At 40.3% G+C, this 23,741-nt stretch overlaps 1 protein-coding gene across 7 annotated transcripts; it reads right to left on the bottom strand.

Annotated features, from left to right (window-relative positions):
- Nucleotides 1–54: 54 nt before the first annotated feature.
- Nucleotides 55–23,651, bottom strand: LOC121683615 (von Willebrand factor A domain-containing protein 5A-like). 7 transcript variants are annotated; one of them, XM_042063307.1, is made up of 19 exons: nt 16,938–17,090; nt 16,351–16,421; nt 14,043–14,245; nt 11,007–11,229; nt 10,632–10,801; nt 10,429–10,543; nt 10,159–10,334; nt 9,894–9,982; nt 9,629–9,773; nt 8,533–8,612; nt 8,298–8,412; nt 7,273–7,431; nt 5,923–6,026; nt 4,925–5,142; nt 4,687–4,824; nt 3,609–3,665; nt 3,299–3,435; nt 1,482–1,605; nt 55–1,376 (listed from the first exon to the last, which is right to left on the bottom strand). In XM_042063307.1, the coding sequence occupies exons 2-19, from the start codon at nt 16,391–16,393 to the stop codon at nt 1,297–1,299; spliced, it is 2,376 nt and encodes a 791-aa protein (XP_041919241.1). In that variant the 5' UTR covers nt 16,394–16,421; nt 16,938–17,090; the 3' UTR covers nt 55–1,296. The 7 variants fall into 7 exon arrangements, 6 of the variants coding, with proteins under 6 accessions (XP_041919241.1, XP_041919242.1, XP_041919243.1 ...); XM_042063308.1 differs by lacking the exon at nt 16,938–17,090 and adding an exon at nt 16,578–16,811; XM_042063309.1 differs by lacking the exon at nt 3,609–3,665.
- Nucleotides 23,652–23,741: the final 90 nt, after the last annotated feature.

Raw genomic sequence — 23,741 nt, forward strand, 5'->3', positions numbered from 1 at the left:
TTTGGTGAAATAAAATGAGCATTGATCAGGGTGAAAGCAAGTGATAGCATGCCATAAGAGAGAAATAACTTTAATAGGAGTGGGGAAATGCAAAGTGTCTTATAGATGTCAACACAAAGATGGAATCAATAGTCCAATGTGGGTGGTTATGTAAAATGTATTGGTATAGTCTCTGGCAATTTTTCCATGTTTCCATAGTGGAGGTGTTGGGGAATGCTGCAGTTTTGTATGTATTCATCATTCAGAAATACTATTTTCTGATTGGTCACATTCTCATATGTGCTTTAGGCAAAAAATCATGTAACGACACTTTTCAGCCTGCACACATTCTGCCATCAACATCAAACGTTTTTTGTTAAGCATTTCTGAGGGCTGTATCATCAAGTCGAGTGCAACTACAAGGTGAAACAGCATATTGCGTTTGATGTCGGCAGTACGCCTAGTCCTGAGAACATGTAGTTCCATTCCAGTCTCAGATCTGATGCTTGACATACTAAAATGGCATTACATTAGGTAAAATAAGTAAACATTATAATCTCATCTTGCAAACAAGCAAGGTAAATCAATTGTTCAAGAATGTGCGTAACTAGAAGTATGTAATTAAGGACTTAGGCGTGAATGGGAGAATTCGGCCCTTAATAAAAAAAATATTTTGTTCTCAAATGAGACAAGATCCTTCATCACTCAGATAAAGACTAGCCGCTCACCAAGGTCAGTTCCTAGTGCCCTATGTTCTATCACCATCGTTGCCTAATTGACAAGGAGTAGGCTGCAAAGTTCTGGATAGATGCACATCAATCACGTGCAACTGATCCAAGACTTTGCTTCACAGACTTTTACAGCAGACCAGTCTACTCACATTATTATCCCTTGGAGAATGACAATGTAACTGATGGTCTAACAAAAACTTTTTAGATGGTCTAACAAAACAGGTGTGATGACCTTTCAGTAATCAAATAGACTTAAGATTATTGTGTGTATGTGTGCATATGTTTGCATTTTCAAATATCTAATTATTTCTATCTTAATGAAATATATTTTTTTCACACCAGTATTTTGCATTTTATTATGTTACACATCATGAGCAAGTATTTGCAGTTTGTATTTTTGTGCCCACCTCTGTCTGCACTGCTCTCTCATTTCCTTTCATCACTGTTCAAATAAAGGTTAAAAAGCTCAAACATCATTTTAAAAAACATGAGGGCATATTAATTGTATTATGTTGACAGAAGCAAATGAAAGATAATGTGATGCCAATAAGCTCTAAGACACATGAGGCAAGATGTGGTGAAGTCTTCAGAGGCCCAGAGTCTTCTGCTGCAGCTGACATCCCAGCAGAGCATTTCCAGCCTGCACACACTGAGACACACAGTCCACTGCAACACAAGAGACACACGTGAGCACAAGTACACACACACACACACACACACACACACACACACACACACACACACCTTTGAACTGAGAGAAGGAAAGTTTACCTTTCTGAGCTTGAATCCATGATGCTGCCTTCATGGCTACAAACTGCCATTCATCCCGGGCATCCAGGCGGAAACCATAGAGCCAAATCAGAGCCAGAACTGTAGCCCACACAGCCTTATCCACCTAAAACACAAAAAATAAGTCAGCAAGTCAAGTCAGTCAGTCAAAAAACAAAAAGGCAGTTTACCTTTAATCAACCTTGTATGCCTAAACACAGATATATTAGCTTGACATTCTAACATAACATTTCATTCTATTCAGAATTTGAGTCTGGTACTGCATGATTGGGACGTGATTATGGGGCGTGTTTCAATCGATGCAGTGGAAAATACCTCAATAAATAAAATGCCTCAATCGCTGTTTTTTGTTTGTTTATTTTTTCAAAGTTATTGCACTGTCAATATCTTGTGCAATATGCAATGGGGAAATCTAAACGCCTAGCTTCTCTAGCGAGAGCCTTTTATCAACTGAAGCACGCTCAGGTGATGCATGACCTGAATCATTAGGCACAGTTGCTCATCTGTCCATCATCATATAAAGCCCGCCCAGACGATTTGATTGGTACAGTTTTCAACGTAGCATACAGGCTTCTCAAATGAACAACTCCAGACCGAATATGCCAACCTCAACTTTTGTGGGCAGGGTTAAATTCGGGCTGCCTTCCAGGCTACAGATATACCGTCATGACTATCAATTGGAAATAGCTTTATAATCTCCAGTAAAATGCCGTTTCTTTGATCGTGATGTTCTAGGGTGAAATATTTTGCCTAGCAGATAAATAATTAAAGGCAAAATCAGACATCCTTAACTCTAATCCCATAAACTTTTTGTCAAACTCAGCAAACTGCTTCTCACGGTCCTCTAGTCTAGCCTCTGTAGTCCCTCTGGTGTTAGTACACAAAGGTGGATCTGCAAATGGGAAACAAACATAGGCTAGTATTAGCCCAGACTAAGCCACTGACCTCATATTGCTTGGGAGTTCTTCGAACTATTATTTGAGTGCTATTAAAGGAATAATTCAAAGTTGAACGATTTGTACATACTTTTCCGCAAGATAGCGGTGATCGGAAGACGAGCTAAAGTAATGCACGGACTTCATAAACAGTCCTCCTTACTATAAACTCTCTGTGCACTTACAAAGTTTACAATACCTCGATTTGTCTGTACTGACCCTCTCAACGCTACCTCCAAAGTCTAATGCTATTTTGAGTCTTGTCAGTGGTTTAAAATTAATTTGTTCTGTATCTTATTTATGTTCCTTACATTGAAAATTGTTTCTCTGATCTCTTTTTTCCTTTCTGTTTTTTTTTTCTATCTTTGTCTGGTTTTTCCTCTTTCCTTTCTTGATATTTTAATTGCTCTATCTTTTCAAAAGCCGCCTATGGACAAGTGTTGCGAATTAGTACCTGTGCTAAAAGCATCTAGTTTGTCCAATGTAATTGCTATGTCTATATCAAATAAACATTAATAATAATAATAATAATAATAATAATAATAATATCTATTCATTTGACTTGATGTCCCTGTAAGCTATTTCGTTGTTAATGCAAAAATGGTTTAGCAGAAAACTACTCTTGTGTTGCATAAATTTGCTAATATAATTTACACATTTTGATCGCTAAGGGTGTCTTGTTTATAGAACTTCTTTCGGTCATACACCAACTCTTAAAACGTACAGGACAAATTTCTATTACTAGTTCTACTTCTAAATGGTTGGTTGCTACAGCCAAAGCCCAGTTATTAATGTCATGTCTATCGTTGTCAAACTAGCATTTCCCTGGATTCTGTTGAGCCTTAACTTCGCTGTTGTCCTTACCCCCACTGGCATCAGCTTGTCTAACTCATCATCTGTCTTCTTCAACACCTTGGCCATGGAGGACTCCATTTCCCATGACCCCGAGGCTTTCTGGAGAGAGATCAGCTGAAGGAGGGGATCTGGGGGAGACTCTGGTTCTAAAAGCCAAGACATTCATTCAGATGGAAAAAAGGCAGCAAGATAAGTTAGACCACCTATGCCCACATGACTTTGATGCCAATTACAGGTCTACATCAAAATAAAAGCAAAAAAACACACAACACATAGGAAATGGTATATGGCATATTGCCGCAATACTATTTTTCAATACCTTGAACCCCATCAAACATCTCATCATCATCTTCCATAGAATCACAGCACATCATTACTGCAAAAAAATTCAATAAAATACTATGAACCCATTGATACATTAACAATGCAGAGACTGGATTTACATGCGCAAACACATTTTTATATAGCCTACTATAGAACACAAAATGAATATTGAATTTCCCCTTGGGGATCAATAAAGTATCTATCTATCTATCTATCTATCTATCTATCTATCTATCTATCTATCTAAAATATGTAGAAATAACGTTTAGTGTGGGAGTTGTGACACAATCATACATGTATTTTGGCCTAATAGCTAACAGAGACTAAGGAAGTGAGGGAACTTTTGATAATGTGTGTAGCAATGCTAAAGCAACTGATCTTAAAATGTTTGACAACATATAGAATGACAACAAATCTGCCATCATGCTCTAGAGTTAACAGTATATGTTGCACAACAAATAGGTGGAGCTCAGGGTTTGTCTTAGTGACTACTATTCATCCAACATAGAGCTAAAATGCTTAACGGTTGTTTACACCAAGAACGATAACAGTAAAAAAATATTGTTTTAGCTAATATGAATGACAACGTCCACACATAAACTATGGGCCCTATCTTACACCAGGCACAACGTGGCGCCAAGCGCAACGCAAGTATTGTTCCTTTCTTACACCCAAGGCAGTGATGAACATTATTGGGGTAAGTGTTTTTTTGTTAGTCAATAGTGAAAGTAAATAACTAAGTGTAAAATTGTTTTGTTGTTGACTATGAGACCACAGTGAAGTTAGTTTCAGTTTGGATGAGTTCAAATAATAGGCGAGTGCAGATGAATGTAGGCTATACTCTGCTAGTCACACACACATTTTAGTAAAGCAAGGTTTAGTGGAATCCTGGTGTTGCACACACAGTCTTGCGTGCAGATTCCCTCAGATGCATTGACTGTCAAAATACCCGCCGTTTCATGTTGCATTCCTTACTCTTAATGGCAATGTCCAAAAAAAATTTAGAATGCAAAATCTTTCTTGTGCATTTCAATGTGTGGAAGAGAGAGGAGAATGTGTGGGCATATACTTACCAGGAAGCATTGCAGGCACTGCAGCCATTCTAGCCATTGGGGCCATGTTAGCCATTTTACGCATTGGGGCCATTCTAGCCATTGGCATTGTCATTGGCATTGAACAGCAAAGGGCCATAGGTGCACCAAAAAACATTCCTAATAAAAGCATAAAAATGTCAGAGCAACCTGTATGTTATTTTCCTGAACAGAATCACTGGGATATTATAAGTGCCACAATATAGAGACCCACTCTAACCTGGCGTTGGCACAGTTCTGTGCAGTAGTGGTCCCTGCACAGTCTGTCCACTGCCCTTGTGGATGGCGATGAAGGCGGTGTGTGTGCAGCTGACTCCAGACTGCAGGCTGAGCTGCAGCAGCTTCTCTCTCAGGGCCTTCGCCTCTGGCCCTGCTGCCCTCTCCTCCATCTCCAGCGAGCGGATCAGAGTCCGAGCCCCCAGCCGGTGGAGAGTCACTCTAAAGTGGGAGAAGGGAGACCAGGGGTCGTGTGAATAATGCAGAGTACACAGATCAGCTACATTATTACAACAATCAAACCTCTCCCTGAAAAACCTTGTTCCTTTATTTAGATAGCACAGCGTTACGGTGGGAGTAGAACGGTGCTTGCGCTGTTTCTTTGTTTCTCTCTCAGCTCCTCTGCAGGTGACTGCTGTGCGTGTTAATTCAGGGGCCTGGGCCTCCTGTTTTTTAAGCTATCTGTGTCTAATGACTTCCTTTCCCTCGCCGCTCTCGTCAGTACACAAAGGGCGAATGCCTCTGTGACGTGCCTTCGTCGGAACCACACTCACCTTTGTTATTCCTTATTTGTTGCTTTATCTACTTTTTGCCAATTGACTCGTATGGGATTAGTTTATGTTTTATGTGTTTGTAAATAGTTTTGCATTGGCGGTGGTTTGGTGGTTGGTATGTCACTTTATTATTTTAGTTTTAGGTTCAAATGGTGTAGTCGAAAGAGGTCTAAGGTTTTCTGTCTCTTTTGTATTATTTTCACCACTCCGTTCTTTAGTCTGTTTGAGAGCATTACATTATTACATTTATCCATCTTGTGAAAAAAATAATGGTCTCGTAACACACAGAGAAGCGACAGAAAGCAAGCGGGAGAAATAGATGGGGATGGGATTGGGAAATGACCCACAGGTCGCAGTGAGTGGTACAGGCGAATGTGTTACAGAAGCTGAAGCCACGTGCAGCTGCAACATTTGAATTGCACTTAAAAAAGAACCCTCTCATCTTTACCCTGTGTCTCCTGTGGGTCTGAGGCAGAAGCTGAGTTGGTTCTTGACCGTCTCCTCCAACAGGTTGTACTGTATTGTCACAGATCCTTCAGGATTCGCTGCGTTCTGAGATCAGGAATCACACAGAAGATGTAGGGAAGTTAGAGGTTGGTGTCATATCATGTAGAACTTAAAGTGTAATAAACAGGAAAAATATTAAAAGCATACATCAGCCATTTATGTTGTCTGCACCCTGACATGTAAGGAATACCTTTCTAGATCCTTTTTAGAAGACCAGTGTCTCTCAAGAAGTCAGAACACGACAAAGTGGTACATCAGAAACAGGGCATGCTGTCTAAAACTCCTTGACATTTGTTTAAAAAGTGCAAAACTCCAAAAGGTCACCAGACTGGTATAAAAGTTAGCATTGCACAGCCGGGTGACCTTCAGTAGACAGTCATCACGCTTTCATGCCGGGAATAAGTGGTTTTGAATCAGTTTATTGCCCAAATTCCGTTTATGTCAATATTCCATTTAACCTGTTTACAAACAAGTAGAATGTCACGTTTTGAGCATATTTATGTTTACATAGCTATCGACATTATTCTGAACGAGTCAGCGTCGCAACCTACAAATAGGCATTCTGTGCGAATTTAGCATGTGCAGGCCTACAACACTCTTTTTCATGGGAGCATATTCTGCTTAAGGTGTTTTCATGACCCAGTATTCCGTTTAGCATATGCTAGGGTGTGCAAACAGTTTATTAGTAAAACAAATATGGCCTTTTTCGGTTTATTTCAAATCAGAATAAGGTGCTTAGGTAGCCTAGAAATCTAGACGCGCCCCTAGCGGCAGCAAATTACATTTGCTGCCAGGGCTAGTCTAGCAACTCTCCGTTGGCTTGTGAGCTCCAGAAATCGAAACTTAATCAGGCATTGAAATCGTGTATAGAGTCGTTTGGTGGGCTTAACATAATGATTGATGGCAGAGTTGCAACGGTTTGGCTTGAATTCCCTGCTACTTGAAAACAAATATCCTATTGTATCCTATTGCGTGCAGAGGGAATTTGAAAGACAACTGATTATCCCGCCCCTCGGACTGAGCACTGCGAACGGTGAGTGCCCAGACCCTACATTTTAATGTGGGTCTGGCTCGCCAGGCTAGTGCTTAGGTGCTTAAAAGACACACGCATATTCGGTTTATTCCCAATAAACTGATTCGAAACCATATATTGGCTGCATGAAAACGTGATGAATGTGTTTTCTCTCATTTCAAATCAGGTTTACAAACCCCACATTTACATTTTAACATTTTCAGGATCAACATCACCACATAAATTCCATGCAGACCAATGACTGAGATGTCCTCTCACCTCTCCTTTGAGCTGGGCATAGAGCAGGGCCCTTTGACCATGGAAGAGCACTTTGAGTGGAGGAGACAAAGTGGTGACAGATACACCATCTGGAAGGTTCCAGTGGACAGAGATGTCCTTCACTGCTGGCTGCAGTGCATAGCGCAGAGACTGCATCACCTGGGGGAGGTGTGTAGACAGATAAATAGTGAGAATAATGGACACAATATTACTGACCACCAAGAAAATGAAAAGTGTGAACCTGTTGATCTGTTGTGTACAGGAAAGTAATTTCTTTTTTTAAAATACTTGCTTTTACTGTAAAAACATGAAATTAAAGTCTGATGAATCACAGAAAAAATGTGGGTGTCAGCTGACTTATTGGATCCACTGCACAGTACTACGACCCATTTTAATATATTTTACAACATTACTGTCCTTTTGTGTTTATTATCTTTACTTATTACACGGCTCTTCACAAGGCAAGTAGAACCCTCCGCTGCACTGCAGGGTCTGGTTTGCCCTGTCAGGACTTATTTTCCCAATAATGACCGGCGTTCTATACATTATCCCTTACATATTTAAAGTCATTCATTCATGTTTATTTTAATATCATTATTTCATTTCATGTCTACTTGTGATTATGACACCAGCCTGCTTAGTTGCTACTTTTCTTTTTTCCATTTTTCTTAATCTTTTATTCTGAAACAACACACACTATGACTTGCCGATCCTATAATTCATTTTGTGTAACATCATTGTTCAGTACAATTGTTCCCTCAGTAGAGAATAAATCCCTGTCTTTGTTTCTCAAATCTGCCTACCAGCTCCATCTCCTCCTTCTCACGGCCAGCAGGCCTGGAATGCAGATTGGAGCCAAAAGCAGATTCAACAGAACATCAGTGGGACTGAATTGGTTTAATGTGTCTTTCTTTTACACATAAACCTCTCCAGAATTCATGACATGAACAGATACACTTGACTTGACTAGAATGTTATATTAACATATAGGTATAAAAGATACCACCAGTTCCATCTCCTCCTACCTTTGGCTGCATGCGGTCTGTTCCTGTGATGAACTGAGCATGCCCAGAGGCCTCCTTGGCCAGGCCTGTGATTAAAGCAGTGCTGGCACCCTCTCCGATTCCAAAAGAGAAGCACCTGCACATATCATATCGAGGTTAGCTTCAAGCTGTTTTATTACGTACAAACTAATAAAACATCTCAAAAATCTACTCTTATTGTTCAAGTTATTTTTTTGTCATGTGGCCCATCACATACCGGTGAGAATTCCCATTGATCTTCACCAAGTCCAAAACCTGCTTAGTGTTCCCCACCTCTCCATCAGTGAAAATGAAGAGCTGAAATGAAATTAAAAGAGGAAAGACAAAATGCTAAATGTTCTGTATGGAAGAGGTTTTGCTTTGTTCTCTTGTCATCCATTTTGAGCCTTCACAATGTTTTGGTCTAAAATTAGTGAAAGCACAGTTAGCAATGAATATAATAATTAGCTGACTAATATCAATATTTGGTGACATCCTCCTCATATTGGGACTTCTAGACTGCAGCAACTCTTCTTCTTCTGCTTCTGCTTCCCTACCACTGAAGGGGAGGTAGACTTTTTAGCAGGCCTAGTCGTCCAGAGCCCAACGATATACTTGCAGTGAGGTGTTTTTTCTCAGTCGCTTTGGTACTTTTCTCAGATCAGAATCAAAATTCTCATAACTATTAGTTCAACCTCCACAACATTTAGTCATTTGTGCACATCATAGTAGCAATTTCCCCTTCCTCTGAACAAATTGGAAATGCTTTTGAACATGTATCAGTTGCTTTGTCATGTGAGTCAAAATGAACTATACTTATGGATGCTGAATAGTTGTTCCCAATAAAACTAAGTCTTCATTTCATTGCTTGAGTCATTACATACAAAATTTGTATATTAGTTATCACAATGTCACAATGCTGTAGAATTGCAAAGAAAAATTTTTCAAATGGCTGTACAAGTACTGTATAGTGCTGTCTTGAGCATTTTCAGGTAGTGTCACCGAGTTCTGAGCTTTTTTCGCATGGGAAAACACTGAGCATAAACTGTCATAATGAAAACATGACAAAGCCATTTAACTATCTTTTTCATAAACGATGGTGTCAAGACTTCTCTTTTTGATGACACTGACAGTTTCATTGACATAAATACTTGCTTTTGAGGAATGGACTATCCATTTTGAGCAAGTGACGTGCTTTTGCAGGTTATCCACTAGGTTTTGCAGTTTGCACTAATTGTTTTGAGAAATGCACTAACTGCTGTGCAAATGTTAATAGTGATGTGAGAAAAGCACCAAAGAGACTGAGAAAAATAATCTACCATGTAATAATCTACCTGTCTGGGGTGACTGGGGATGCAGGGCTGGCTGTAGATGTGTTTCAGAGGCTGAAGAATCTCAGTGCCCCCCATGTCTGCTCTCATTCCCTTCACTTTCTCAAGAGCATCATCCATCGTCTTCTGGTTGTACTCAACGCTCTTCCTGGAAGAAGACAACAGTCATCATATTACAAGGATCAACCTGAGTTTTTCCAAAAACTAATCTGAAGCCATATAAAATTAGGCAAACGTGAGATATAGATAAATGTAAAAGCATACTGACGGGAAGAAATGTTCATAACGGGAGCCAAAGCCATAGATGTTGAAGTAGCAGCCCATGGGGAGGCTCTTCAAGAGCAGGAGCAGAGTGTCCTGAAGACGAATAACAGGGATAAGATTGAGCAAACCCTGTATCTAGTAAAGGAATTTCACACAGCATCTGCAACAATTGTAAGAGCACCAAAGAGAACAAGCATTGACAAAGACTGCTTTTGCAGGTTTTATCAGAGTTTAGGTTCTCTCTTGCAATACATCTGCAGTCATGGTACCTTGGCACTCTCTATGCGCATCTTTGCATCTTTTCCTGAGTGCATTGCGCAGTCCATACTCCCTGATCGGTCCACCACAAAAATAAACTCTCCACACGTGGAAAGTGAGGATGTTACTGCAGCAGGGAACTCTGGGTAAATGCTGAGCAAAACAACTGGGTCCCTCATCAAAGAGCCTGAAACAGAGAAACAGAGCGGCTTGCAGTTCACTTGTATTTACTTGCCTACATTTCTACACCAAGCCGACAGGTGAAGAGCCCAATCCCTCACCTGGCTCAGCAGTGTCCAGTCCAGCCTCCACTATGGCAGTGGGCTTATGAGCATCGTGGTAATACAGCAGCAGCTCCACATCACGATCAAACAGGTGGCCTGGAGAGAGACTCACCTGGAGGATCAGAGAGAGGAATATTGCATTACACCACACTATACCTACTGCTTATAATCACACATTCATAATGTCCAGCACTCCATACCGTGGCCTGTGTTTTGTCTGGGTTGAGGTAAGCCAGTGGCTCCAGATCACAGTTGGACTCCACTTTAGAGATGGGCTGGGGGGAGGACAGGTGAGCACTGAGAGCCAAAGTGTAGGGCACCGTACCAGCTGGGACTGATGTCACAGTGGCCATTTGACTCCTGTCCATGTCTGAGAAGACAGTTGGGAAGATGCTACTTTTTCTTTTCTTTTTATTTTGATGGTGTCATATCTGTGGCACTCTTAAGCTGTATATAGTATAAGAGTTGGTTTCAAATAACCAGGTACTTTTTCCAAACACACACTAGTCAGAACAGCAGCACGTTAGAACACTTAAGAAGTATTTCCCACAAGCCTCCATGTTTCTGGGCCTCACCCTGGGGTGTGTAGCGGGGGTTGAGCACAGCGGGCAGACAGAAGCGCAGGGCGTCGTCAGCTTGCATGTCCAGCTCTGAGATGTAGACCAGAGTGATGGCAGCACTCTCTCCTGGAGGCAGGCTGCCCACGTTCAGCTGGAAGACGTCTGGGCTCTGATCACTCTCCTCCAGCAGGAAGGCCTGGTGGCCCGAGCTCAATGCATCATCATACTCCTCCCGGGCCTGGACCAGGAAAGAGCAGATACATCATCATACTGCTTCCATGCCTGAAGGAAGGGGACATCTATACACCTTCATAACCCTAGTTCTGTCATTATAACCAGAGGTGGAAAGTAACGAAATACATTTACTCACGTTACTGTATTGAGTAGTTTTTCTGTGTATTTTGTATTTTTTAAGTAGTTTATAAAATCTAACGAAAACAGAAAGGGAGAGAAAAAAAATTGCGCCCTAAACCACTAGCCTAGTGATAATGATCAGCATGTAGCCTACAACTAATGAATCAAGCTGGCGCCATGCAGTCTTTCTGAAAGTGATGGAGATGGAGCTGGATCACGAGATGCATCAGATTAGCCTAACCTATGAAAGTGTATTTTCCGCTATTCCAATGGGTTGTCTCAGTTCGTTTTAGCACCAATGATAGATAGATAGATAGATAGATAGATACTTTATTGATCCTCAAGGGTAAATTCAAGATTGATTGCGGAGATATTCAAGCAAACACCATGGGATTTTGTGTTTTGACGTTTGTGCTCACCTTTCTTTGGAAAGAAGTTTATTATAAGTTGTTTCCCCTCATTTTGATGTCTCTCTTTTTCCTGTTTTGGCCTTTGTTTTTAGTAACCTGACTTGGCTTTCTTGGAGAAAGACATTGCACCAGCAGCAAAACAATTAGTGGTCCACTACTAGCGATGCTCAACTAAATAAATAAAAGATATGAATCGTGCAGGCAGACTAAACCATTAGCTCTTTAGCAAGGGAGAGTGAGAGTGACCTTAGACAGTTTTCACTATGTTTTGTATACAAAATCCAGTCAGTCAAACTTTACATTTCGTCTGACATTCATTTTGACATTTCATTTGGAAGTTAAAATATTCAGGTAAAATAAATATATGGTGGAAATAAGTATTGAACGCTTACATTTTTTTTCCAGTAATTAGCCTATTCCAGTGAGTCTATTCGAAATTTTCACCACACATTATATTAACACACATAAAAAATCCAAACATACGAGTTTTGTGTATTAAAGTGGAATGACACAGGAAAAAAGTATTCAAGGTGCCTACTAAGATTTTTCTTCAACACTCTGTGGAAAAGCCTTTGTTTGTAAAGACAGCTTCAAGACATTTTCCTGTATGACAAAATGTATTAGTCGCAGTATCAGGTGTGATTTTGGCCCATTGTTCTAAACAGATTCCAGGGGTCCCTCTTGTGAATCCTGATCTTTAGTTACTTCCAGAACTGTTTAATTTAATTTAATTGAATTGGCTGCCTTCAAGTCTTTCTGGAGCTTTCTCCGAGTGGTCCTTGGCTCTTGGAATTGACTATCCTTCTGACTCCCTGGTCAGAAATATTGCGAGGAGATCCTGTGCAAGGCCGGTTGATGATGCAGTGATGTTTCTTCCACTTGCAGATAATGGCTCCCATGCTGCTTACTGGAAGATTCTGAAGTTTTGAAATGCATCTGTAACCAGTTTCATTGATATGTTTTGCAACAATAAGGTTGCAAAGGTCTTGGGAGAGCTTTTTGCTTTTATCCATCATGAAATGTTTCTTGTGTGACACCTTTGTAATGAAAAACCTTTTTATAGTCCATCAATATGTAGGCTACTAACCAAGCTTATATTAATTTGCACAGATAGAAAGGATAACTACTCTCTAACTACTTACAGATTCCAGCTCGTTCCTTCCCTTTCCTTGCCTTAGTGCTTTTTCTTAGCGTGTTCAATACTTTTTACCTGTGTTATTCCACTTCATTACACATGACTCTACTTATGGAGTTGTTTGGATTTTTTATTTTTTATGTGTGGGTTACCGGAGTTATTACTAATGCCTGGTGAAAATGTTGTGCCCCCTGTATTCCACTTTTCAAGGGCCCTCTCCTCCACTGGGGCCCTATACTTCCCACTTCCCCCCCGCCCAGTTCGACGCCCTTTAATCTGCTGAACCTTCTGCTCGTTTCCAAATATAAAAAAAACTCTGCAACTCAACATTGGCCTGCCTGCCTCAGCTGCTTGTGAGGGGCTTTTCAGTTGTGCTGGATTACTGTTCACTGCAAAGCGACCCAAGGATGAGTGCAACTAACTTTGAAAATCAACTACTGCTCAAACTTAAAGGAGAACTCCGGTGATTTTTCACATAGATCTCCATTTCTCAACGTCCTTATCAGGCAAGTACCTCCACTCGGCGGCCATATTGCAACACTTTTTGGGCACTTATCGTGCATCTATTTCGGCAGAAATGCGTGTGCGTAAGGCTTCACGACACCAATCTTGCTCCAGCAGCGAGATCACAACAGATGATTGACACGATGTCTTCACAGCACACCACATGATTGGCTCAATGTATTCACAACACACCACATGATTGGCTCAATGTATTCACATGTCGACGTTTTGCCGCGGAAGGGTTGTGATATGTGTAGACAACTGCCATATTGGCGTTACAAACTAACCACATGCATTACTATGGAGGATTTTTTGAGTGCTGTATCTCCTCATTAGAAAGTCTCAGGTAAAACTGGTTGTTCTGGTACCCGCCCCCCCCCCAAAAAAAAGTAACTAAGTAACTTTTACTTAAAGTACATTTTAAATGAACTACTTTTTCCTTTTACTTGAGTACATTTTCAGATTGGTATTTTAACATTTACTTGAGTAATATTTAATCAAGGTATTGGTACTTTTACTTGAGTACAATATTTTTGTACTTTTTCCACCTCTGATTATAACAAAACACAAATTTCACAAACACAGTCAGTAGACTGTAGTCAGCAAATATATTCTGTTCATTAAAATGTTTTGCTGTTCCACACTCACCTTCTGTTTGTCCTGCAGCTTTGCCACCACCTCTGTGTCTCCTATCTTGGCGCTGAGGTGACAGACGGCACATTCTCCAGGCAGAGGGAACACAAACACAGCCTCTAGGGGGCGCTCTTCTCCATTCACATACAGCAGAGTGGAGGTCACTGTGGCTACATGTCCCTGCACATGCACATCTACCTCCACACTCTTCAGAGGAACTGGAAGAAGACATGTTGAAGCTCATGAAACTGATTTAATCTTTAGAGATGTTATGACATATTTAAATACAGCAATTTCTCTGCAGTTGCAATGCAATTAAAGGAGAATTCCGGTGTGATATTGACCTAAAGTGTATTGAAACATGATACCGAGTGTGAACGTATGTCTCATAGCCCATCTCGGCTTGTCCCGTGCACTCCAAAATCTGGCGCTAGTTAGCCGATGCTACCAACAGCTTTTTCAATAGTGGTGCTTCGGCATCGAGCTAGCCATGCAAATAAATCACTGTTTTACACCCATTTACGAGGCTCAATGTATCTCCACACTTCATTGGTAGACTTCCGAGGGCCCTGACATTTAAAACGAGACATTGAGAACTAAATAAAAAAAAATAATTCAGTGGAAATGCATGTATATTCCAGTTTCTTCCAGTAGCAGCAACTGGAATCCATGCATTTCCACTGAATTATTTTTGGAATCTGATCCCTTATCATACCTGTTCATTCTTACTCGTCGCTCGACTTATCGTGACTAAATTCAAGATGGCTGCAAACGCTAAACTTCGTGAAGATACTGTCTGTATAAATCGTCTTGTAAGTAAACTACCAGTGCTTTTTCAAAGTTCTCTGTCTCGTTTTAAATGTCAGGGCCCTCGGAAGTCTACCAATGAAGTGTGGAGATACATTGAGCCTCGTAAATGGGTGTAAAACAGTGATTTATTTGCATGGCTAGCCCGATGCCAAAGCATCACTATTGAAAAAGCTGTTGGTAGCATCGGCTAACTAGCGCCAGATTTTGGAGTGCAGGGGACAAGCCGAGATGGGCTATGAGACATACGTTCACACTCGGTATCATGTTTCAATACACTTTAGGTCAATATCACACCGGAATTCTCCTTTAAGCTCAAATACGAAAACAAGGCCTGTGTTTACATGTAGAATCTCATTCACATGATCATACAGCACAGAAATGGATTGGAGGATTTTAGCTACAAATATATTCTTTAAAGGAACCATATGTAAGATTGTGGCCAAAACTGGTACTGCAATCACTTTCAAAATACTGAAGAGCGGTATATCCCCTCCCCCTCCCCCCTGACTCGAGGTTGCACACGCGGATGGCGAAACACTACTGACTTCGTGATTATTAGATAGGCCAAAACACAACATGACATGACAAAACATAACATCAACAACAGTTGAGGGCTGCAACTTCATTTTTTAAATGACAATATCCAAAATGACTACTGTTGTCAGTGATATAAGTATTTGAAATGAACATGATTTCTTAATGTCTAGTGACATATCAGGGCCATTTTATGATTAATTGAAATATTTTTCTTACATATGGTTCCTTTAAGCATCTTATATATATATACATAATGTAAAATACATGTATACATGTAATACATGAATAATTATCAATCCTTTTTTGTCAGATTCTGATTAAAGTGCATTAGTGTTCAAACAATGATTACGTATATGCTTTAAGGCATACGAGGTAACTATTGCAGAAACTCAACTCTCTGAGTTCTCTCATACTCTCCTGAGTTCTATCAAAAGCTGAGAACATGTCATCTTGCTGTGTTAAGCAATTAGGAATGTACAAATACCTGTCAATCCTTTTCTGTGTGCACAGGGAGACAACACCCACATTGACAAAAAGTATTGCATACATTTGTTTGTGGTGTATAGTAGGTGTGTTAGACCTGTTACCCTGGCCCAGAGATAACCCCATTACATTGCTGTGTCTGCGTTTTGCTTCTGATTGTCAGTTGTTGTGTATTGATTGACATGGTTTAGAGTGTGCTATATTTTCTTTGAGAAGGTTTTTTTAGAGAGAGAGAGAGAGAGAGAGATGCCTATTGCCACATTTGTGAGAAATTCTCTTATCTTGCCATTCTGAAACTGGTTATGACTTGATAAATAAAGGTGTGCTCAACAAGACTAGTGAACCTTTGTCAAAACATACTTTCTATGTAGATTCCTTATAACTGTTAGATTTCTAGGCTATATAACTGTGTATCCACTATAAAACTATTAACCTACTACGCCTACAGTAAACCTACATCAATAAGGAGGAGCATTAACTTGACGCCACTTACCTGGCTCATTCTTGACAGTAACCAAACCACAGCAGCTTTTCATGTCGATGCTTCAGCTGTTCGATTCAAGCCTGGAAGCAAAGCCGAGACATTTAAACAAGGTAGCCTACATGTATTACACTTAACAGTGGGAGATTCCTCTGGAAGACATAGCCTATAGGCCTACCAATCACCGAAAGCGAATGTAAAAGTGAAGCAAAATTAACAGAACGGTTAAATAGTTTTACCTAGAGTTGATAGGCCTAGCCCTTTAAGGTGTCGTCGCTAGAACTAAGATGAGAGTGAACTGATTTCAACATTTGAACGAGTAGCGTAACTGTAGGATCCTCCTCCCCTTCACTTGCTGCGCTCCTTCACTGCTCCATCCCATCCCCGCACTCGTCATCAGTAAGTTTCCATTCAGCTCATTCGCATATTCTATGGGGTTTTCATAATAATTTGGCTCCAGAATATGTGCGAGTCAAAACAGACATTAGGCCTACCTATGGTATGGAAAACGAGTCGACAGGGGAATGTTTACGGAAGTAAGCAGGTAAATGCAAATGCGAATAAATTGGTCCTCTAAACTTTAATCGTGTTAGGCCTACCTGAGAATTAAGAGTTATTCCACCTCCGAGTCGAATTTCTTTGCGTAGGCTACCGGAAGACTGAATGCTAATTTCAGACACGAATGCTGGTATGGTCAAAATACGCATTAAAAAATCGGACGAAACCTATGTAAACTGAACCCAAACTATGGAAGGCCAAAGGTGTCATGGTTCGTCATTTACGAAACGCGGTTTAGGCTATCGTGCAAGGTGTGGTTTGTGTACAAATGCACTTGTGTATGGGCAATTCCATGCAAAGGTCATCCTTACCATGGAAAAAAAAAGTTGTGCATACGCAAATAGAACTGTTGTTAAAATCTTCATTTAGGTCTATATTTTATTGTTTGTAACTGATCTGATTGAATTTGATGGAGAATGACACTCTTTTTATATCATAAATATGGTGTGCAACCATACAGAAACAACTTTTACATGGTAATATTATACATATTTCAAAAGTGGATAAATGGACCCAATGTTCAAACAAATTGTGTCATTTGACAAATTCCAGATTGACAAGGGAATGGTAGAGCAATGTCTATGCTCAGCTTGCCTTTAAGAGCACAACTCCTTACATTTGTAAGGCTTTTGTTTTTAAGTCAGCAAGTTCCATGGCCATGTCACATCCATAACGTTTTTATAGGAAAAGTTTATGCTATACAGTGTTGATGCGACAATGTCCATAGTGTCTGTGCAAAGCTGATTTATATCAATGTAAAGTGTGATGACCAAATTGTGCCCCTTTCTTACTTTTAAAACCTTTAATGGTGCGTTATGGATGTGACGTTATGGATGTTACATAATGTGAATTTACAAGACTGGGGACTTTATTATACCTCAAAGCCGATAAAACGTCTGTTCTGGTGGCATGTCAGTTTCAACGCATTTCAACTTAGTGTTTACAACTGACATTTCAAAGATTATTAGGTTGATCAAAACCACAGGGAGGCCTTGCCTAACCATTAGCAAAACAAACATAATATTAAAATACCTCCAGTGATTAGCCTAGCCATAGCCTATTTTCAAGTGGCCTAATAACGAAAGTCTGAGCGATTATGTTCCTGTAACTGTCATACTAATGTTGTACAGTAACTGGATTATCGTTTTAGCTGGTGAAGATGGCTGACTTTGCAGCTGGAGTTAACATAGCAACCTCCTTCTGTTGCAGATCTGTTCAGCCTGCCGTTCACGTCTGCTTAACACAGTTTAATTTTAAATGTGACGCGATATGACAGCATTCGAAGTGTCAGGTCCTCTGTAGCTAATACCCACAGAGTAACATGAGTAAGGGCAGCAATAAACTAGATGTACCGCATAGTGGTACAAAATATGACCGCCTCTCAGTCCTGCATATTCTCTTCGCAAAAATAAATCACGCTTGTCAATTTGTCTCCATCTCCTACTCCTGCAACTCATGTGCATGTAAATGAGTGTGTGCATATGTGAGTTTGCTTTTGTTTATAAGAGTGTGTGTGTGTGTGTGTCTGTGTGTGTGCATGTGCGTATGCGTGCCTGTATTTGTGTGTTTATGTGTGTGTGTGTGTGCGTATGTGTTTGCATGCCCACATGCGTATGCGTGCCTGTGTGTGTGTGTTTATGTGTCTGCATTCATGTGGGTGGGTGTTTGTGGATGTGTGTGCTTGCCTGTCTGTATGTGTTTATGTGTGTGTGTGCTTGTCTGTCTGTATGTGTGCGACTGTGCGTGCGTGCGTGTGTGTGTGTGTGTGCTTGCCTGTCTGTATGTGTGCGACTGTGCGTGCGTGTGTGTGCATGTGCATGTGTGCACATGCACGTGCATGTAGTTTATGTGTGCAAATCACAAATGAGTGGGTATGGGTTAGGTTCATGCGGGCTCTTGAGACTAACATACCATAAATATTTTGTCATCTTGGGTGCAACGGTTCAGGTAGGGCTAGTTATTTAGGGGAGTGACCACCAAGTTTCATGTTCCCTGGTGTTTCAGTAACCCGGGAATCACTGACCAAAATTGATGACGGTAAAAGAAAGAAATAAATTTATTTTTTTATATTTTAAATGACTTGTTGTCCTGATTCTTCCTGTGGATCTTAGTGGGCACTGAGGAAGCAATATTTTCATCGCTAGTTCATGATTACCATTTCAATTGTTTCATATCAAAATGCACTACTTAATTATGTGTTTTATGTAGTTTGTCGAGGACTGGTTCAGATACGTCACATCCATAACGCCAGTTTTTCCTACATAATGCATTACGAAAATGACGCATAGTTTCAAAAACACACTTTTTGTGTTCATTCAAGTCTCCTTCATGGTAGGCTACATCATAGTTTCGGCAGTTTCCTTTAAAATTCACAGTTTGTAGAAAACCTGTAATCTCTCACAAGCTGATAAAATGCCTTGTATTCTTAGGATGAAATTGATTATATGAAATTTGAGGATTTCTCAGTAGTCAGAGGACAGAGGTTGCATTAAAAGTTATGCAAATTAATTCACTGATACTAATTTTGCCCCCACTCTAAGGCATTTTTTTTACCAATATGAGTCCAATTGTCACATCCATAACGCTGGAACGGCCCGTAGGGTATACGTTTTAATACATTTCAAACTTCTCTGCGAAACTGTTTGCAATGAATGAATTACTGTGTTTGAACATATAATTCAAAAACGTATTTGAGTATTTGCCACTTTGCATATTGAATTACCCGCGTTTAACGTGAACATGTAGGCTACCAGGTCAGACAGACAGATTCATTCATAAAAAAAAACTGAGCAAGGCCAGAGTGATGGCAAAGAATTTTTCCTGCCTCAAAACCCGGATTGTTGCTAAAAAGGTACGGTCTACAATCATTGTGGAGACATATGGAGAGGCTTGGTAGGTAGGCCTAGGCCTATGACAAAAAATAAAATAAAAAAATAAACATTTTGAAAGCTGTGATGGCAAATAAAGATGTTTCCATTGATTCATTAAAGATATATAATTTTAGACACGCCAAAAAAGATAAAAACGCTTCTTTTTCTGATTTCTACCACAATGCCATAGAACCTTTTGGCATGCAGTGTCGTTTTCAGTCAGAACAAACATATTGGTGAAGAGAAAACTAACATTAAATCCATATTTGTCGGGGGTATGCATCATTTTGTTCCTAACTGTCTACTCAAGGATGTGCCAACCATTTTAATTCTAGCTGAACCGGAATATTGAACGCGGTCATGAATTTATGATGGGTTCAAGACGCCTAAGTCTAATGGGAACTGAGCTGGAATACTGTTCCACATAGGGTCATGTTATGAAGGTAAAAGATTAAAGGTTTAAAATACATCTGACGAAATCATATTATCACGTCAAACAAGTTACCTAGGAGCAGAGCCCGTCTACGGAGAGCCTGGCCACTCCGTATTAAGTCCCATTGTACCAAATTTTGGTTCCACCAAGTTCCACTGGGGGCGATCGCCATGAGTGCAAAATGAATGGGAGTCAATGGAGCTAGACGGCTAAATTAGTCTCTTTCACCTGATTGTCGTTGACAAATCTCAGATTTGATTGTAGTTTGTTTAACTTCAACATGGGTTATAGGTCAAGTTGAAAGAACGAGTGCTTATGTCCTTTTGATTTCTTACAGGTTGGGTCGTTGTTGCCCATAACACGCTAGCATTGTGCTAATGAATGACGTCATTGACACGTTTGAAAGGCTTTTTAGAACAATTAAGTGACTTTAAAAAATACAATACTTAACCAAGTGTATTGTCTTTGCCTCCCCTTTCGAATACAATATTTAAATTACTTGGGGAAAAAATATATCCCGAGAAAAGTGGATTTTGAGGGGTAAAGCCAAAGATCCTTGATTACTAGCAAGATAGAGCAACGTAATTCGTTACTATGGGAGCAAAACGGGACAGTTCCGGTCTGCATAAGTGGGAGTGTCACCTTACGTCACTAAATAAACTTTCTCTCAAGAAAGCAATAAGAACAGATAAACCTAATTGTGTTCACAGTATTATTGTCTAAAATCATATATGATACCAATGAATCATTCTTTAGGACATGATATGAATAATTTAATTAGTCATGTGAACCGAGCTAGCTAGCTAGCTAACGCTAGCTTAAAATGCTATACAAGTGGATGGGAGTAGCTATGGCAATACAGCTATGCGCTAACAAGTGACTAGTAGTTGAAGGACTTCGCTTAAACTTAATATACTGTTGCAAATTCACTTGAGTATAAACTATCCACTTTAACTAATGTAAGTAATGTTATTCAGCTAGTTGTCATTTCAAAGAAATTACACTTGACGTTTTCTATATCAAAACCCACCATCAGTAATATCTGAACCTCAATACATGTGACCTTATTGGGGGGGAAACAATTCACATTAGAGATCATAACAGAATGGTACCAAGGTGATGTGGGCCCCAGGTCCTGGTCAAATAAATGTACATTGGTCTCTTGAATAGAACATGAAGTGGTGTTGCAGATTTATGGATGCTAATTTGGGCTGACTTTGCCCCAGTTTGCATGTGTTACAAGGAGATTTCAACTGCTCTTTCTCTCTCTCTCTCTCTCTCTCTCTTTTCACATTTAAAGGATCAGTGTGATATGCAGTCTAAACTTCCGTTTAAAATTTTACCTTAGCTAAGAGGATAGCTAGCATGCTAACAACCGGACACTAACTGGCAGCAGCATGGTCTGATATTAAGTTATTTTATCACAAATCCGAACGCTAAAAAATTACACTTTTAGGCTTGAAATGATCCCAAACACTTACAGATTATGACAAAAATTTCCAAAAAACCCTCAACAAATCCAGAAAGACATAATGACCAATTTATTGGTAAAATTCCACAAGTCTCCATTGACATTAGTGCAGCGAGGGTTTACTCTGGTCTGCATAAAGGGGGATTTCCCCCCCTCCCCCTTGCAATAATCAAACGCGGAAATTGTCGAATTGTTTGCGCCTCTCGCTCCGCTTTAACCCTCTCTGGTACAGCTCTAGGCCTCCATTCATTCTGCACTCATGGACGAGCGCCCTCATGTGGAACCACAGAAGAAACTGCAGCCAGTTTAGAAACGTAAGTTTTCCGAGAGTGGCAGTTCTCTAACCTGACTCTCGCCAGATGAATTTCGTTCCGCTTAGCTCCGCCTAGCTTCACTCACATTCATCTGGGACCTCTTCCGTTGAGAGTGATTTCTGGACCAGATTTTATGGTAGAGCCAATCAGGACGCAGGGCGGGAGTTTCATAGATGTGACATAGCGTAGAAGCGACTGTGACCTAGCGTTCATGGGTGTCACTAGGCTTGTTTGAGATCGACCGAGTCTGACTTGGTCTGGCTTTCTACGTAAACGTGATCTTCAGAGGCTAGCCGGGAGGAGCTACAACAGAGGACAGCTCTTCCCGGACAGACAGGCTACAGTCTGCCTGACGTGACTCGCGGGAGATATCGCGGAATTTTGTTTGCAATAAACACAGCAGAACTTTCATTCTTACTCATTAAAATGAGCATGATGACTGACGAAATAAATTCTTATGATGTAGTTTAAATAAACCACTGTTGTCATACAGTTAAAAGGCCTGCATTGTAGCACATAAATTCAATATAAAGTGTTTCCCCTATATGCGTGTCTATCTATTTAGCCAACAGCAGAAAATAACAGAATATCCAAACGTTTTCAGTAGGCTAGCCTACCATTGGTGCAGAAATCACATATAAGGAGGTATCCCTTCAATTTCTGTTTATTTTCGCATATTCCAACATAAGGAAGCACCATATGACTCCTGTCAAAATCGTCATGAGGACATTCCTCCCAAATGGCCCTATCACGTCTTTGAACTGACGTCATGAGGGCGTGTTTTAGCTTGTGCAGCTCGTGGAAGGTAACTGCAAGGTCTGTCTGCAGGCTAAAGTCAGAGAGGGTTAAAGTGGAGCTAGTAATCAAGGATCTTTGCTAAAGTAGCGTTCATGGGCTTCGGAAAAACCTTTCTCCGAGTGAAAACATCATCATTCCGCGTCATTCACGTCACTTAATGTGTGAGTCAGAGGTCAGAAACTGGGGCTAGATTTTGCTAACAGAGTTGCCCAGTTAGGGGCTCGTCATCACGTTTATCGTCACATTATAGTTCGTTTGTAGTCCATGTGGCCTTGATCATGTCCAACAGTTTTAATGTGAACTTGGGAATTTGCCCTTTTTATCACTTGAAAGCTGCATATCTTTCTTTCACGAGCATCTTACACTATATTTTAAGCAAATACAGTTGTTTGTTTAGGATTAGTTAGTGTATGTTTTAACCTTTGTTGTGGCATCCGTGTTTGTCACACATTCCAACGGCAAAGCACATGAACACTTGCTGTCGGAAAAACAAAGTAGCCATGGTCCTTGTCATTCCTAAGTGCCCTGAATGCACCATCAGACTGTTATCAGCGTCACGGGTTGGCTTCGATGTGAGTGGTTGAAGTAGAACGTCAATAGATGACGGACAAGTGGCTTATCCAATCATATGCAAGCATTTTTTGATTAGGCCCAGCCTTCTGAAGCAACACTTCAATGGATTGAGTGGAGCTAGGTGGAACGAAATTCATCTGGCGAGAGTCAGGTTAGCAGTTCTCCCCTTATTAGAAATTCTCTGCTAGGAACTACAACAGGATTCACGCAGAGCCCCAGAAATACAAAGTTTCTTGCTCTACATTGTGCCCATTTAATGATACACTAGGCCTAAAGGTTATATTCTACACACATCTGAACTCAAACTGATTTAAACAAGAGGGCAAAATCTGCTCATTAGCAACACTTTATTAACTATGTATTGAACAAATTACATGCTACAGAAA

Source organism: Alosa sapidissima, chromosome 15, assembly GCF_018492685.1.
Source record: "Alosa sapidissima isolate fAloSap1 chromosome 15, fAloSap1.pri, whole genome shotgun sequence".
NCBI classification, from domain to species: Eukaryota; Metazoa; Chordata; class Actinopteri; order Clupeiformes; family Clupeidae; genus Alosa; species Alosa sapidissima.

Coding starts and splice junctions, on each gene's coding strand:
- LOC121683615 (XM_042063307.1), bottom strand. CDS start 16,393: ATGAAAAGCTGCTGTGGTTTGGTTACTGTCAAGAATGAGCCAG. Junction 5,143..5,922: donor AGACCCACAGGAGACACAGG/GTAAAGATGAGA, acceptor CTCCCACTTTAG/AGTGACTCTCCACCGGCTGG. Junction 4,825..4,924: donor CAGAACTGTGCCAACGCCAG/GTTAGAGTGGGT, acceptor TGCTTTTATTAG/GAATGTTTTTTGGTGCACCT.